Source organism: Pieris brassicae, chromosome 6 (genome assembly GCF_905147105.1).
Source record: "Pieris brassicae chromosome 6, ilPieBrab1.1, whole genome shotgun sequence".
Taxonomy (NCBI): Eukaryota; Metazoa; Arthropoda; class Insecta; order Lepidoptera; family Pieridae; genus Pieris; species Pieris brassicae.
In genome coordinates this window covers 14,917,458-14,929,847 of record NC_059670.1, presented here as the reverse complement: position 1 = coordinate 14,929,847, position 12,390 = coordinate 14,917,458, and the positions used below count along the sequence as shown (strand labels likewise).

The 12,390-nt window shown below is 30.4% G+C and overlaps 3 protein-coding genes across 5 annotated transcripts; 2 read left to right on the top strand and 1 right to left on the bottom strand.

Moving 5' to 3' along the window:
* The first annotated feature begins 1,127 nt into the window (after window positions 1-1,127).
* Window positions 1,128-4,500, top strand: LOC123711124. 3 transcript variants are annotated; one of them, XM_045663540.1, is made up of 6 exons: window positions 1,128-1,316; window positions 1,566-1,906; window positions 2,026-2,215; window positions 2,358-2,635; window positions 2,849-2,932; window positions 4,340-4,500. In XM_045663540.1, exons 1-6 carry the CDS (start codon window positions 1,219-1,221, stop codon window positions 4,411-4,413), a joined length of 1,065 nt encoding a protein of 354 aa, XP_045519496.1. In that variant the 5' UTR covers window positions 1,128-1,218; the 3' UTR covers window positions 4,414-4,500. The 3 variants fall into 3 exon arrangements, with proteins under 3 accessions (XP_045519496.1, XP_045519495.1, XP_045519494.1); XM_045663539.1 differs by having other exon boundaries at window positions 2,044-2,215; window positions 3,234-4,431; XM_045663538.1 differs by having other exon boundaries at window positions 3,234-4,431.
* Window positions 4,501-4,547: 47 nt separating this feature from the next.
* On the bottom strand, window positions 4,548-6,534 carry LOC123711125 (m-AAA protease-interacting protein 1, mitochondrial). The gene is made up of 4 exons (XM_045663542.1): window positions 6,020-6,534; window positions 5,785-5,949; window positions 5,477-5,595; window positions 4,548-5,160 (listed from the first exon to the last, which is right to left on the bottom strand). Exons 1-4 carry the CDS (start codon window positions 6,317-6,319, stop codon window positions 5,025-5,027), a joined length of 720 nt encoding a protein of 239 aa, XP_045519498.1. The 5' UTR covers window positions 6,320-6,534; the 3' UTR covers window positions 4,548-5,024.
* A 520-nt stretch (window positions 6,535-7,054) lies between these two features.
* On the top strand, window positions 7,055-10,301 carry LOC123711361 (CDK-activating kinase assembly factor MAT1). The gene is made up of 5 exons (XM_045663913.1): window positions 7,055-7,421; window positions 7,610-7,906; window positions 8,102-8,337; window positions 8,891-9,066; window positions 9,834-10,301. The coding sequence occupies exons 1-5, from the start codon at window positions 7,298-7,300 to the stop codon at window positions 9,931-9,933; spliced, it is 933 nt and encodes a 310-aa protein (XP_045519869.1). The 5' UTR covers window positions 7,055-7,297; the 3' UTR covers window positions 9,934-10,301.
* Window positions 10,302-12,390: the final 2,089 nt, after the last annotated feature.

Sequence of the window (12,390 nt, the reverse complement as noted above, 5' to 3'; positions counted from 1 at the left end):
ACGGATCCGGATGATCCAATTACCGTAGCAAACGATAAATTAAAAGCCGCCCGCGCGACCAAAAATAATAAAAATAGCCAATCACAGATTAGGGTAAAAAACCGCCTTCACCGGGGAAGGCGAGGACCTTTACTTCGCACTTCGCTCACTCCAGTGAGCTTCCGTCCTGCCCTTCAGGCGATTGACCGCCCCGCGACGGCCCAAGCCGAGGTTCGAGTCTCACAGGAGACGCCCTTGCGCTAGCCGCGGGATAAAACGCCATTCTAGCTGAGCTACGCTCGCCAAAACAGCCCGAGCTGAGCTGTAAAGGCCCTTAAGGCCAACAGCGAGATTCCTTCTTCAAAAAAAAAAAAAAAAGCGCAACCGTCGTAGCGTACGAACGTGTTCTTCTCAGAACAGTTCGATATCGTGGTCTTACGATGACGCAATTAACTGTTATTTTCAGAACAAATTATTGTTTCATGACGATAACGTTTACAACTGTCCTTGTCAGGACACATCTCTGTTTCATTACGACACGTACTAATCACCTACAAATATATTCAGAATAAGATGACAAAATTAAATTAAACAAAATCATTTTCATAGCTGTCAGGATAAGCGCAGATCTCATTTTTGTACGGCAGTCAGCTTCCATACTAAAATCTAATTTAAACATATTGCACTCTTTACATCTTCAACAGAGGAGGCTGAGTACTTACTGAATAGCAAAGGAAGCGACACATTTAAAATCCTTTTTTAGAGACCTGATGGCTGATTATAAACAACGATGCATTAAAATACTGAATGATAACCAAGCAGCATTAAAGCTAAGCTAATGATATTAACGTCAAAATTTAAACATTGACTAAGTTTAATTTTATCTGAGATCTGATTCAGAAGGGAAATATAATGTAATGAAGATATCTGATCTATCTAGATCCTGATAAAGCAGCATATTTTTTTATATAAAAAGAACTGTATAGATTTGTCAAATGAGTAATAAGATATTGTATTCAAGTCGATTAATTTATTTTAATAAAAAAATAACTAATTCTAACAGCGATCATACTATAAAACGCTAATACCCTATAATAATGACTATTGAGTAATGACAATTGACATAGTTGTTTTAATTTCGTGTTAGGGTTTTGTTTATACTTTAGGATAGTTTTGTATAACAAAAAAAGGTTTTAGATTTTACCGAATTAAAACATAGTATTGGGAGAAAGTATAGCAATGTCTTTATTGCAAACTCTTTCTTACCAAGATTACAAGTCTATAAGAAATCTTAGCACATATCAATGCGAGGTTATTGCAAGACTAGCGGATTTAAAGTAAGTTTGTATAAGTACTGCAAATTTTTTATATAATTCAATGTTCGTCTGCGAAATTCTCAAAAATGTTTTGTCATCTTTACTTTAACTTTACCTTTCTTATCGTGGAACTTTTCTTTTGAACTTATTTTACGATATACATTATGTCTATGAAGACACATAAATGTACAAATCAAAGTTATGAAATCTAACTTGTTATTATTAAGTATTGATAACCAGTCATTCAACAAAACACTTAAATTTTTGTAGAATTACATTTGATGGAATAAAAAATTCTGGTGAAGTGCTGGTAAAGTATTTAGACCGTAAAGGCTATTCAGTGCAAGAATACAAAGAATTTCTTATAACAGCTCAAAACACAAAAACTATTACAACATATTATGAACCACATTCAAAAGTTGCAATATTAATAGCCAACGATAAATATGAACATTTATCGAAATTGGCAACTCCATCAATAGATTGTGAATCGTTGGCTTCAAATCTGAGAAATTTGGGATTTATCACAGTAATTATAAGGAATTCTACTAGTAGCACCCTAAAAAGTAATATCACAAAAGTTATTGATTTAATTCCAGAAGATTCATATTGTAAGTACAAAATGGTATTTTCCACAGATAAGGATTTAAAAAACTAATTTTTATATAATTAAATTTTATAAACTATGAAATGTATCAAGTTTTGTTTAATGAAATAGTTAATGTTTCAGGTTTTATCTTTTACGCAGGCCATGGATGTGAGTTGTGCAATACCAAATGCTTACTAGGCATTGATTGCCCAACAGAGAACATATCCTTAAGTCATTGTGTTACTGAAAACTGGTTGTTACGAGAAGTATATAAATGTAAACCAGAACTATGCATCTTAATTATGGATATGTGCCGAATGTGTTTGGATAGGTAATGTTAAATAATTTAAAACCATATATTATACATAAATATTTATGTTTATGATATTTTTTCTATGATATGTCCATGTCTGGACATAAGTCTGGCCTATAAATGTGGTTAGGTTATGCAACTTAATTATATATTTTTTCAGAGAAACAAATCCAAACATATTTAGCTCACTATGTTGTATAGAAGAGTATGCAATACATAGCAATTTATTAGTTAGCTATTCAACACAATCATCAAAAGCTGCGTACGAAGTATTGCAAATAGAATGCTCAACAACAATTGATAATGATGTAACTTATGAGCTAAAAACGGGAGATACAGATAAAATTGTGCCTGCAGCTAGTCAATATGTTAATTCTTTGTGTTCAAGATTGACTGATAATGTCGATGTCTGTACATTACTAGATAATGTTCATGCAGGTTGGTGTTTGTTTTGTGCTAAGTAATTTGAAATCATAATATATATAACAGTGCTCATGTATTTTTCCTCCCTCTATATTTTATGTGTAAATTGATTTGAATACTTATTTTTAACCTGTATAAAATGTAAATATTATTAGTAGTTTAATATGTACTTGCAAATCCAAACAAATAATTTGATATTTTACAAGAAATTTCATGTATTCCTTTCAGATGTAGAAAGTTGTACAAAAAAACAAAGGCCAATCAAAGTTCAATGTGGAGTTTCGAAAAGATCTCTTTATGACACAGTCAAAGGTAATATAACTAGACTGGCCATAGTTCTGTTACAAATGAAAACGCATTTTTTTTAAAACTTTTTAATTAGTGTATACGACACTGAAGGGACTGTTCTCAATTGTTGTCGTTCTTGAGAGTGGATGTAATGCTATTTAGCCAATTGATTTGGACGCTTTAGGGAATTCATCGTTAAATCCAGGGAGGGCGTTTTGAATTTGGAACACGTATATTAAAAACTTATTTCGATTTTGCGCCATTTCACAAATGTATTCGTGTTAATTATCAAATTACAATATGTAATGTGGTGTTATAAAAATAGGATTGCAGGGATGGCCTTGCACAAAGAGGGTATGGAGACATCGGTCATATTCCAGACACTTCAAAAGCTTGGTATCAAACGTATGTTCGTCTATCGTACTATCAATAGATAAAACAACACTTTGTTTGTCGAAGACCAGAAAACATCGGGGCGGCCGCGTGCTGTTAGAACTATAAAGGCCGTTATGCTGTTAAAGCCACGATTTATCGAAACCCGATTAGGAAGCAAAATCTTATCAGGAGAGAGAATATACCGCGAAGATTGACTCTGTCGCGTATTAAAAAACAAGACATGCCCTAAATCGGATCGATCAAATCTCCTTCAGTCGCGATATGCAGATGAAAAGCACAGTAATATCCTCTTTACCGATAAAAAAAATCCGATTGAAGAACACTATAATAAGCAAAATGATAGTGTAAGCTCATAGTTTTAAAGAAGCTGCTCAAGTGGTTTTACATCATACTGCGTCAGTGATGATTTCGTGGGGCGTGTGTTACTAAAAGAGTGAATCTTTGGAGCAAGCAGTGCCAAAATTTCCCTTGGAAACAGTGCGTAAATAGATTCGTGGCCAAACAGATTAAAGGCCTGTATCAAAGCCAAAGGTGGCCATTTTGAATAGAATATTGTTTTATTTTTTGCTGATACTAAGTAATATGTAGGTATAAATTTTAATAATATTACATTATTCCTTAAAAAAAAATACATTTTCATTCGTGACAGCACTTATGGCTGGACTAGGTGTATTTTTAGGTATAGTATATAGGTACATCTTTCAAGTAATTATAAAATAGTGTAATAAAACTGATATGAAAGTTATAACTTAAGGATGACTTGACAGTGAAATCTAGATCTTATTTCTATTTCCATCTAGGCTGTCTTCACAAGTATAACATTAGTATGGTGGTTTTTATAAAGGTGAAGCTGCGAGAAACACATATTTGTTTTTATTTTTAAAGTTAACTAATAAGTTTTTAAACTGGGTTAAACTTATTGTAGTATCAAAGGAAATTGAGAATTGCAGAGTGACTGATATGCTAATTATGCAACTAATGTAAACTTCGCAAGTAGAACAAAATCTTTAATGTCATAAAATATTAAACTTTCAGAATCAAATGCTGAATTATTGGATAAGCTTAGAAAAACATGTGAAGAATTTAATGACCAGTGTGATATTTTTTAGACTTGTTGTAAAGTAATATGTGCCTATTGATAAAAAAAATTATCATACAATGGAATATCCATTATTGATATATATATTGAATAGTGATTAAATAAAATACTTTAGTGCAAACAAACTTGTTTTATTTTTTTATATATACACTTCATCCTAACTATTAACAGTCTGTTTTAACTAAAAATATTTCGTTTTTATTAACACTTTCCAAACTGTTGAGTACAAAAATAGTTATTTTTGTAACTGGATAATATTTAGTTTTATTTAATATCAGCATTTAGTTCAAATCGTAAAATGTATTTATGTTATAAACATATACCTGATTGTCAACTGTGTCAAGTCACATAATTATGACATAAAAAAACTAACATGGCAAAAAAATTAGGCTATTCTAAAATACATTTAAGTATTCTTAGTAATCAAAATGAATTAAAATCAAGTGAAATAAAACAACAATTTGTTTTTCTAGAATTAAAACCCAAGAAGAATAAACTTGAGAAGAGCTACTTATAAAGTGCACTTGCCTTTCTTGAAAAAAATAATGTAATGCTTATATTATAAAGCACAATATTAATCAATTTAGTTGTAAATTTCGCTTACATTATTCAAGGAAGAAACTAGTTTTTCCTTAGATTTTGTGGTTGGAAATGATTAACAATATTAATCCACCAACTGTCTTCAACACCTTTTGTGAATTCTCTAATAAATCTGTAATTAAGAATAAATATTTTGTCTTCAAATTCTGGTTGGCCCCTGTAAGAAAAAAAAAATTAATCAACTTATTCCAGTTATTGTATGCATTGAGTATTCTTAGTTTAAAAATTTCTGCAACAGTATAGTAATACAGTCTATTACCAAAATGATATAAGTTTAAAGATGGTTCTCCCAAAAACTAATTGAGTCTTTTATGTGTCCCACATCACATAAATTATTATCACACACAAATATTATGTTAAAAGATTTTATATATTATTCTGACTATTGACTATGCATTTAGGTTTAGTTAATACTAGTGACTCACTACATATATTTAAATCATTATGTTTTTTTTAATCATAGCAATAATTACCCTAATGTAATTGGAGGTAAATCTCCACTGTCTTTCATGCTTTTCAGGCCCCTTAGAACATGATAGCACATTGTAATCTCCACCCATCTCTTGTCAGCATCATCAAACATAACACCTACCTGGAACCAAGTCATTGAAATATGAATGTAATCTTTAGTCATTTATATATATATTTATACACACACTACATTACATTCGCAACTTGTTAATAGGCTATCTTAGCATTGCATAATTTATTGTGGCTTCAATATCTACAATATGTTATGATATTCGGTAAAACATAATTCTACTAAAAGAAAGCTCCTTACCTGATATGGAAATGCATAAAAAATATCATCTTTATTTATGCTTAATAACTGCCTCTGTGAAATAGACAACTGTGACACGGCTGTTTTAAGCGTGGATATTGCATCCTTTTCAACCAAACCGTCTAAATTATTAAAGTCACTGTTCTGCAGGCCTTCTGACACGACCTGGAAAAGAAGACCTGGTGTAAAATATGAATTCGGAAGCGAAAATGTACGGAACATTCATGAAACCTACCTGAACAGCATGTTTAGAAGCTTCTATAAACTCTTGGAGACTAAATTCTCGCTCGAAATAAGGACGGATAATAAATGTCGAAAACATCCAGTTTTTGATGAAATTTATAAATGATGGCCATACAACAGGCGGAAATTCCATTAATTGAGGAAGTCTTCTTGTTTCTAATTTGTTATCACAATAATTTCGATTATTAACAGAACATCTTGAGATTACGGGAGCTTGTAAATATTTGTTTGAAGTTCTATAACATAACCTATACGTCTGCTGCGTAACCATTTGTCTGACCACTGCATTCATTGTTTAATTATATATTATTCACAAAATGCTTACATTCAGTTATTATGTATTTTTTAACGTGATCATTAGTTTTTTAATAGATTTATTTATACTTTATAGCCCCTTTCTAATTTATTATGTTTCAGCTGATTTAATTGACAACTATCTGTCAGCTATCATACTCCACAGTCCACTCCACTCACATTTGCAATTTTGGAAATATATAGGGATGCCGAAACGATCCGACTGTCGAAAAGATCTTATACGAATCCCGTATTCTTGTTAGAACGCTTCAACTCTTAAAATCTGTAATAGAATAGTTATGTTATTTTGAGTGACTAATCAAAGTGCCATCTGAAACTATAAATTTATTACTTTTAATATAAACATAATGTCTATACTTTACATTTTAATAACTTGGTCTTTGATTTTATATAACTTTAATAGAAAATTTAAGATTACGATAGCTCAATCTAAAAAAAATTATGCGCGTAAAGTTTTACCATTTGTGTACCGTGTACGGTCTAAACACGGTGTCACACGTTACATACGTGTAAATGTAGCAAACAACATACAAACATCTAAACATAGTCAAAATAAGGTTAAAATTACTAATGGTGTCTAATAAACATTAATAAATTTACCGACATGATAATGTAATTTATTTAAGATTTGCAGCTGATATCGTCTGTGCTATGTAAATTAGAAACATCTAACAGTTATCTGTGTTTACGGTCAGCAGAGCTGTCAGCATTCAGCAGTCAGCACAAAATAAATACTGCTCATGTTTTCATTGATGATATTTAGTAAAAAAATAATACTTAAAATATAAATTTTAATTAAAATATTGAACTCTTTACATGCCTGCATGAACGATAAAACATAATTATATTAAGTTGGCGCTTTCTGATAACTTTTTATGTTTTACTGATTTCAGTAATAGATATTGGGTTACAATCAAATCTTAAAGATACAAAAGTTAATCATATCAACTGCAAAATGGATGACCAAGCATGCCCTCGCTGTAAAACAACAAAATATAGAAATCCTTCATTGAAATTAATGGTCAACGTTTGTGGACATGCTTTGTGTGAAAGTTGTGTTGAATTATTGTTCCTTAAGGGTAAGTTAAATCAAGTATATTCCAGTCTTAATTAAGTAATAATAATTTAATTCTTTATATTGAAGAATTTGAGTTGTTTCTATTATAGTTATTATATTGGTTACAAAAAAATATTCAAATTCAACTAACCACAAAACTGAATATGATTTATTCTAGATAAATTTTAAATTGACTCTTACATGTTACAGGATCTGGCTCTTGCCCTGATTGTAATGTGCCTCTTCGCCGAAGTAATTTTCGTGTACAGTTATTTGAAGATTCAATGGTAGAAAAAGAGATTGATATAAGGAAGCGCATTTTAAAAGATTTTAATAAGAAAGAAGAAGACTTTGCAACCTTAAGAGACTATAATGATTATTTAGAGGATATAGAATCAATAATTTTTAATTTAGTGAATAATATTGATATAATTAACACCAATAAAAAAATTGACCAGTATAAAAAGGATAATAAAGAGTTAATTATGAAAAATAAAGCAAAAATTGGTAAGAATTTTTATATAATTAAAATGTGGCCTAAAGAGCAAAATTCACGCTAAGTGTTATGCGTGACTCCACATATGTCACAACATATACAGCACTAGTCAAGTCCACTATAGACCTCAGTGGTCTAACAATGCATAAAATATACTATCAATGTAGAAAAAGTTATAAATGCTTGTTTTATTAATAAAATTTTAGGTAGGGAAGAATTAGAATTAGAAGAAATATTAGAAATAGAGAAACAAATGGAAGATTTAAGGAGAACAGAAGTATTAAGAATAGATCAAGAAGCTAAAAAACAGAAAATAAGAGAAAAAGAAGCATTGATTGATGAATTAATGTTTGCTGATGGGGATGCTAAGGATATATTAAACACATTCTCACAAAGTTTAGCAAATAAACAAGAAGAAATAGTACCTGTTTCAGTACCTAAAGTGAGTTTTGATTGTCAATATTTCTATAGTAAAATAGTATTAGTCATAACTTGGATCGGTCAACCTAGAAGATTCTTACATACCTGTGTTGAGTTATTTATCTACTGTAGCAGTCATTATCATCTTTGAATCATATTAATTTGGCATAACAGTGGTTACTTAAGAACTTGTTAAGGGATCATATGTTGCTGGACTGTGTCTTTTTGGTTTTGATGTTCAAATGTAGCATAGCTTTTGTTGAGCAGAGTTCAAGTAGCATGTTTCATCAATTTCCATTTCAGAAAATTTGGGTCTCTTGTGTTATTGATTTATTTATTCATAGGCTAGTTAGATTCCTTTCCTCTAAACCAAAAGCAATATGTTAGAGAGAAAGGATTCCTAAAATTAATAGCAGTAGGCAATTGATTGATGTACCTGAAATTCCACTGTTATTATGTATTGTATGTATATTTTATTGACAAGTTTATTCCTGTATATACAGCATATATGTATATTTAAAAATATACTCAAATTTAACCAACCAATTAATGTTGTAATTAATACATATTTACAGGTTACACATTTCTCTAGTGGAGTAAAATTCACAAGAGGGTCTGGTCAACAACCATTGCCTATAATAGAAGAAGGTCCACTATACAAATATGAACCATTGGCAATACCAGACAGATGTGGACCAGACACACCATCAATTAAGGAAATTATTAGTAAGGGTTATTTGCAGCATGTCAGGTAAATAAAATAATAGTAATTTTCACACCAAATATATTAATAGGAATAATATGGGAGCATTGCACTTAGCCAATAGGTACATACTATTTCTAGGTATTAAAAGTTTGTATTTAAGCTGTTATATAAACAATTTTTGTTTTTTATTCCTTAAAACTCGTAAAAACTCAATCGAATAGCACTATTTTCAACACTACTACACTCACTTTCTTACTTTAGTGTAGTCATCTCTATAATGCTGAGCATTTTCTATCCGCAATGAAAGGCTGGTTACCTGTTACAATGGGACATGGATTAGTGTTTTGAAAAGAAGGAATACATTATAAAAACATCTAGATTGAATATGCTAAAATTGGCATAAGAAAATAGCTGATTGTGTCTTGAGAGATTATAATATTGATTTAGGTGCTGTATAGGGATTAAACCATTTAGAAAATGTACCTACAATGAGCTAAGTTAAGAAATATCTTTCATAAATCAATCTTAAAATAGATATTTTATCCAGCCAAGCTTCTTTCTTTAAAAATACATAATTATTAATTCCATCCAAGATAATTTAAAGGATGGCTGCAATATATATATATTAGTGAACAGATATTTCAAAACATGATTGTTTAAAAATTTTGTAGCGACAAAGCGACTCTCTTGCCAAAGAGTGTAATGTTACCTTTATTTTCTATACCAAATCTATTTCATCACTCTTACGATTTAGTTAGTTCCAACCTCATTAATAAACTGGCTTACACTACTTATAATTATTTTGTTTACAGAGCTGAGAACGAAACAGAGAAAGCCGGTGGCTATAAATCAACACTGCCCTGCTTACGTGCTCTCCAAGATGCACTAGCGGGATTGTACCACACAAGTTGACTACTAACTAAATATTGTTCAAGACTCTACTCCTGAATCTAATGAAAAACTTGTTTCTGTTATACCATGTTTTAAATTAAGAGTAAGACCATATTTCGTTAAACCGTCTCCTCAAAACTTTGTATACAAACTATTACTGAACACAATAGTTTGGCTGAAGTTTTGTTAATTAATAACCAATTTTTCTGTTATGAGGGTAGCAACATATTATGTACATGCTTACCCACCGTATAAGATATTAAAAATTAAACGTTAATTTCTTTAATAAAGACATGATTATTATAATTACTTTTTTCTCAGTACTTCAAAGCATCTACAAAGCATTCTGTGAACTGTGATGTTTGTTTAATAAATGTTGAGTGACACATTGTTTAATTTATATTGTATACTTTATGTTGTTCCTATAGTCCAAGAATATTTTAAACTTGCTGCTCCGGCTTTAAATGAGTTACTATATCAAACAATTATCCGACTTGCTTATACAAGTACATTCTGAATAAAACTAACGCATATAACAAGAATTTATAAGTTATTGCGAGGGCTATAGTTATAGCTATACTGGCACTCATGAAGTGATAATGTCAAATAAAGTACGTGACAATGTCAAATAATGTACGTGACAATGTCAAATAAAGTATGTGACAATGTCAAAAAAAGTACATGACAATGTCAAATAAAGTACATGACAATGTCAAATAAAGTACATAACAATGTCAAATAAAGTACATGACAATGTCAAATAATAAGTATTATTTGTTATTGTCACATACAAAATAAAAATAATAACAACTCGGGTCAATTAATTTTTACTTATAGATTAATTCTAATACATTCAGCAGTCTTGGTCAAAGCGAGAATGACATTTTATAGAAATAAAAGATAAAAGACTTTGTTCTTTCATTCATTTAGTTTTCAGTGAGATAACTTTAAAAAATCGTTACTTTATTGGTTAATAGTAATAAATAAATATTCAAACAATTGAGATCAAACTGAAGTTACATGAGTACGTATTTTTGTTATATCAGTCAAAGAGTTGTTTTCACCAAAGGTTCATTAAAATATTATTAAACATTGACCCTTAAAGGTCACTTCTTGGATGATAACAAATCCTTAACAGAATCATGAAATTATCTAATGTATAGTCACACTTCGTATGTAAACTAGCACAATTGGATGTCATAAAAGTGCCCGAAGTATCAAATTGATTGAAAATTAGATATATTTTTGAATTTAGTTGTAGTTTTATCACACTAAACACAAGATTTATTGACTGATGTGGTACATTAGTTTAAGCTTAAACATTATTGGAAATGGTATTGCGTATCAATCCGATTGATTGATCCAGGCAAATAGCGATTGTGCAAATTTTATACGGGAGAAAATAAAGAATTTATTATTATTATTATGAAAACTAAAGCTTTGGTCGCTTTATATTGTCAAAATTGTAAAATATATCTTTCAAAACCATAATTCAGGAGAAGGTATAGGAATTATATAAATGAAAGTTTTTATTTATCAAATTTAGAATTGCAGCACATATCTTGCAAAAGGCGCGAATTTTATTATTATTGTAAGAATCCGTGCGACGCCACTTCTAATTAGACAAGAGTAGAAAATCAACGTCAAAAGATCTTAATAAGATAACTGTATACAAGATTATTTGCTAAAGAATGAACAATAAGTTCATACTCTTAAGTAAATAAAAGGAAGAACATATCCTGCTTTCTCGGAACCCCGTACAAATTATACACAAAAGATAATATTGTAAGCTGGTTCATATGTAAACAGTCTTGCCTACGCAGTACCGAGATACATGAATGCAAAAGTGAGTCCCAATAATCGTTTTTACTAAGCTCAAAAATCTTAAACTATAAGAATATTTTTTTAAAATATTCTAGTGTAAATAATCCCTACCTAAAAAGCCACCGTGGCGTAGAGATTAACGCACATAACGTGTAACGTGTAAACAGATGCATAAGTGTGTAATCAGTTCAGACCCCAATAAGGAGTCAAAGATTCAAAAGCTACTGTCACTATAAATAATTAATAGGAACTCGCGTTCCCGTTAAATTATGCGCATTGACCTAAACAAAATAATAACACCAAAATTACCATTGTTAAGTAATGTATGGCGACATCATTTTCAATCTGCATAACAAATGAAACAATAAAAATAAATAAATAAAATAAAGGTGCAAAGGAATTGTAGGTACAAAAGACAGGTGTCTTTTGTACGTTATTTTATTTGTACAAATGACAATTACACGTCACTAATACTGCTATCGTAAAAAACAATTATTGGAAAATAACGTATAATAAAATACAACGACCATTACTTAAGCCTTGACTTGTTTAAGCTATCGCGGAATATGCTAAAGTAATATTAAGAGCTAAATCACCTGCATGATGAGCACACCCCACATACACACCCTCATGTTTATACCCTCGATTTCATAC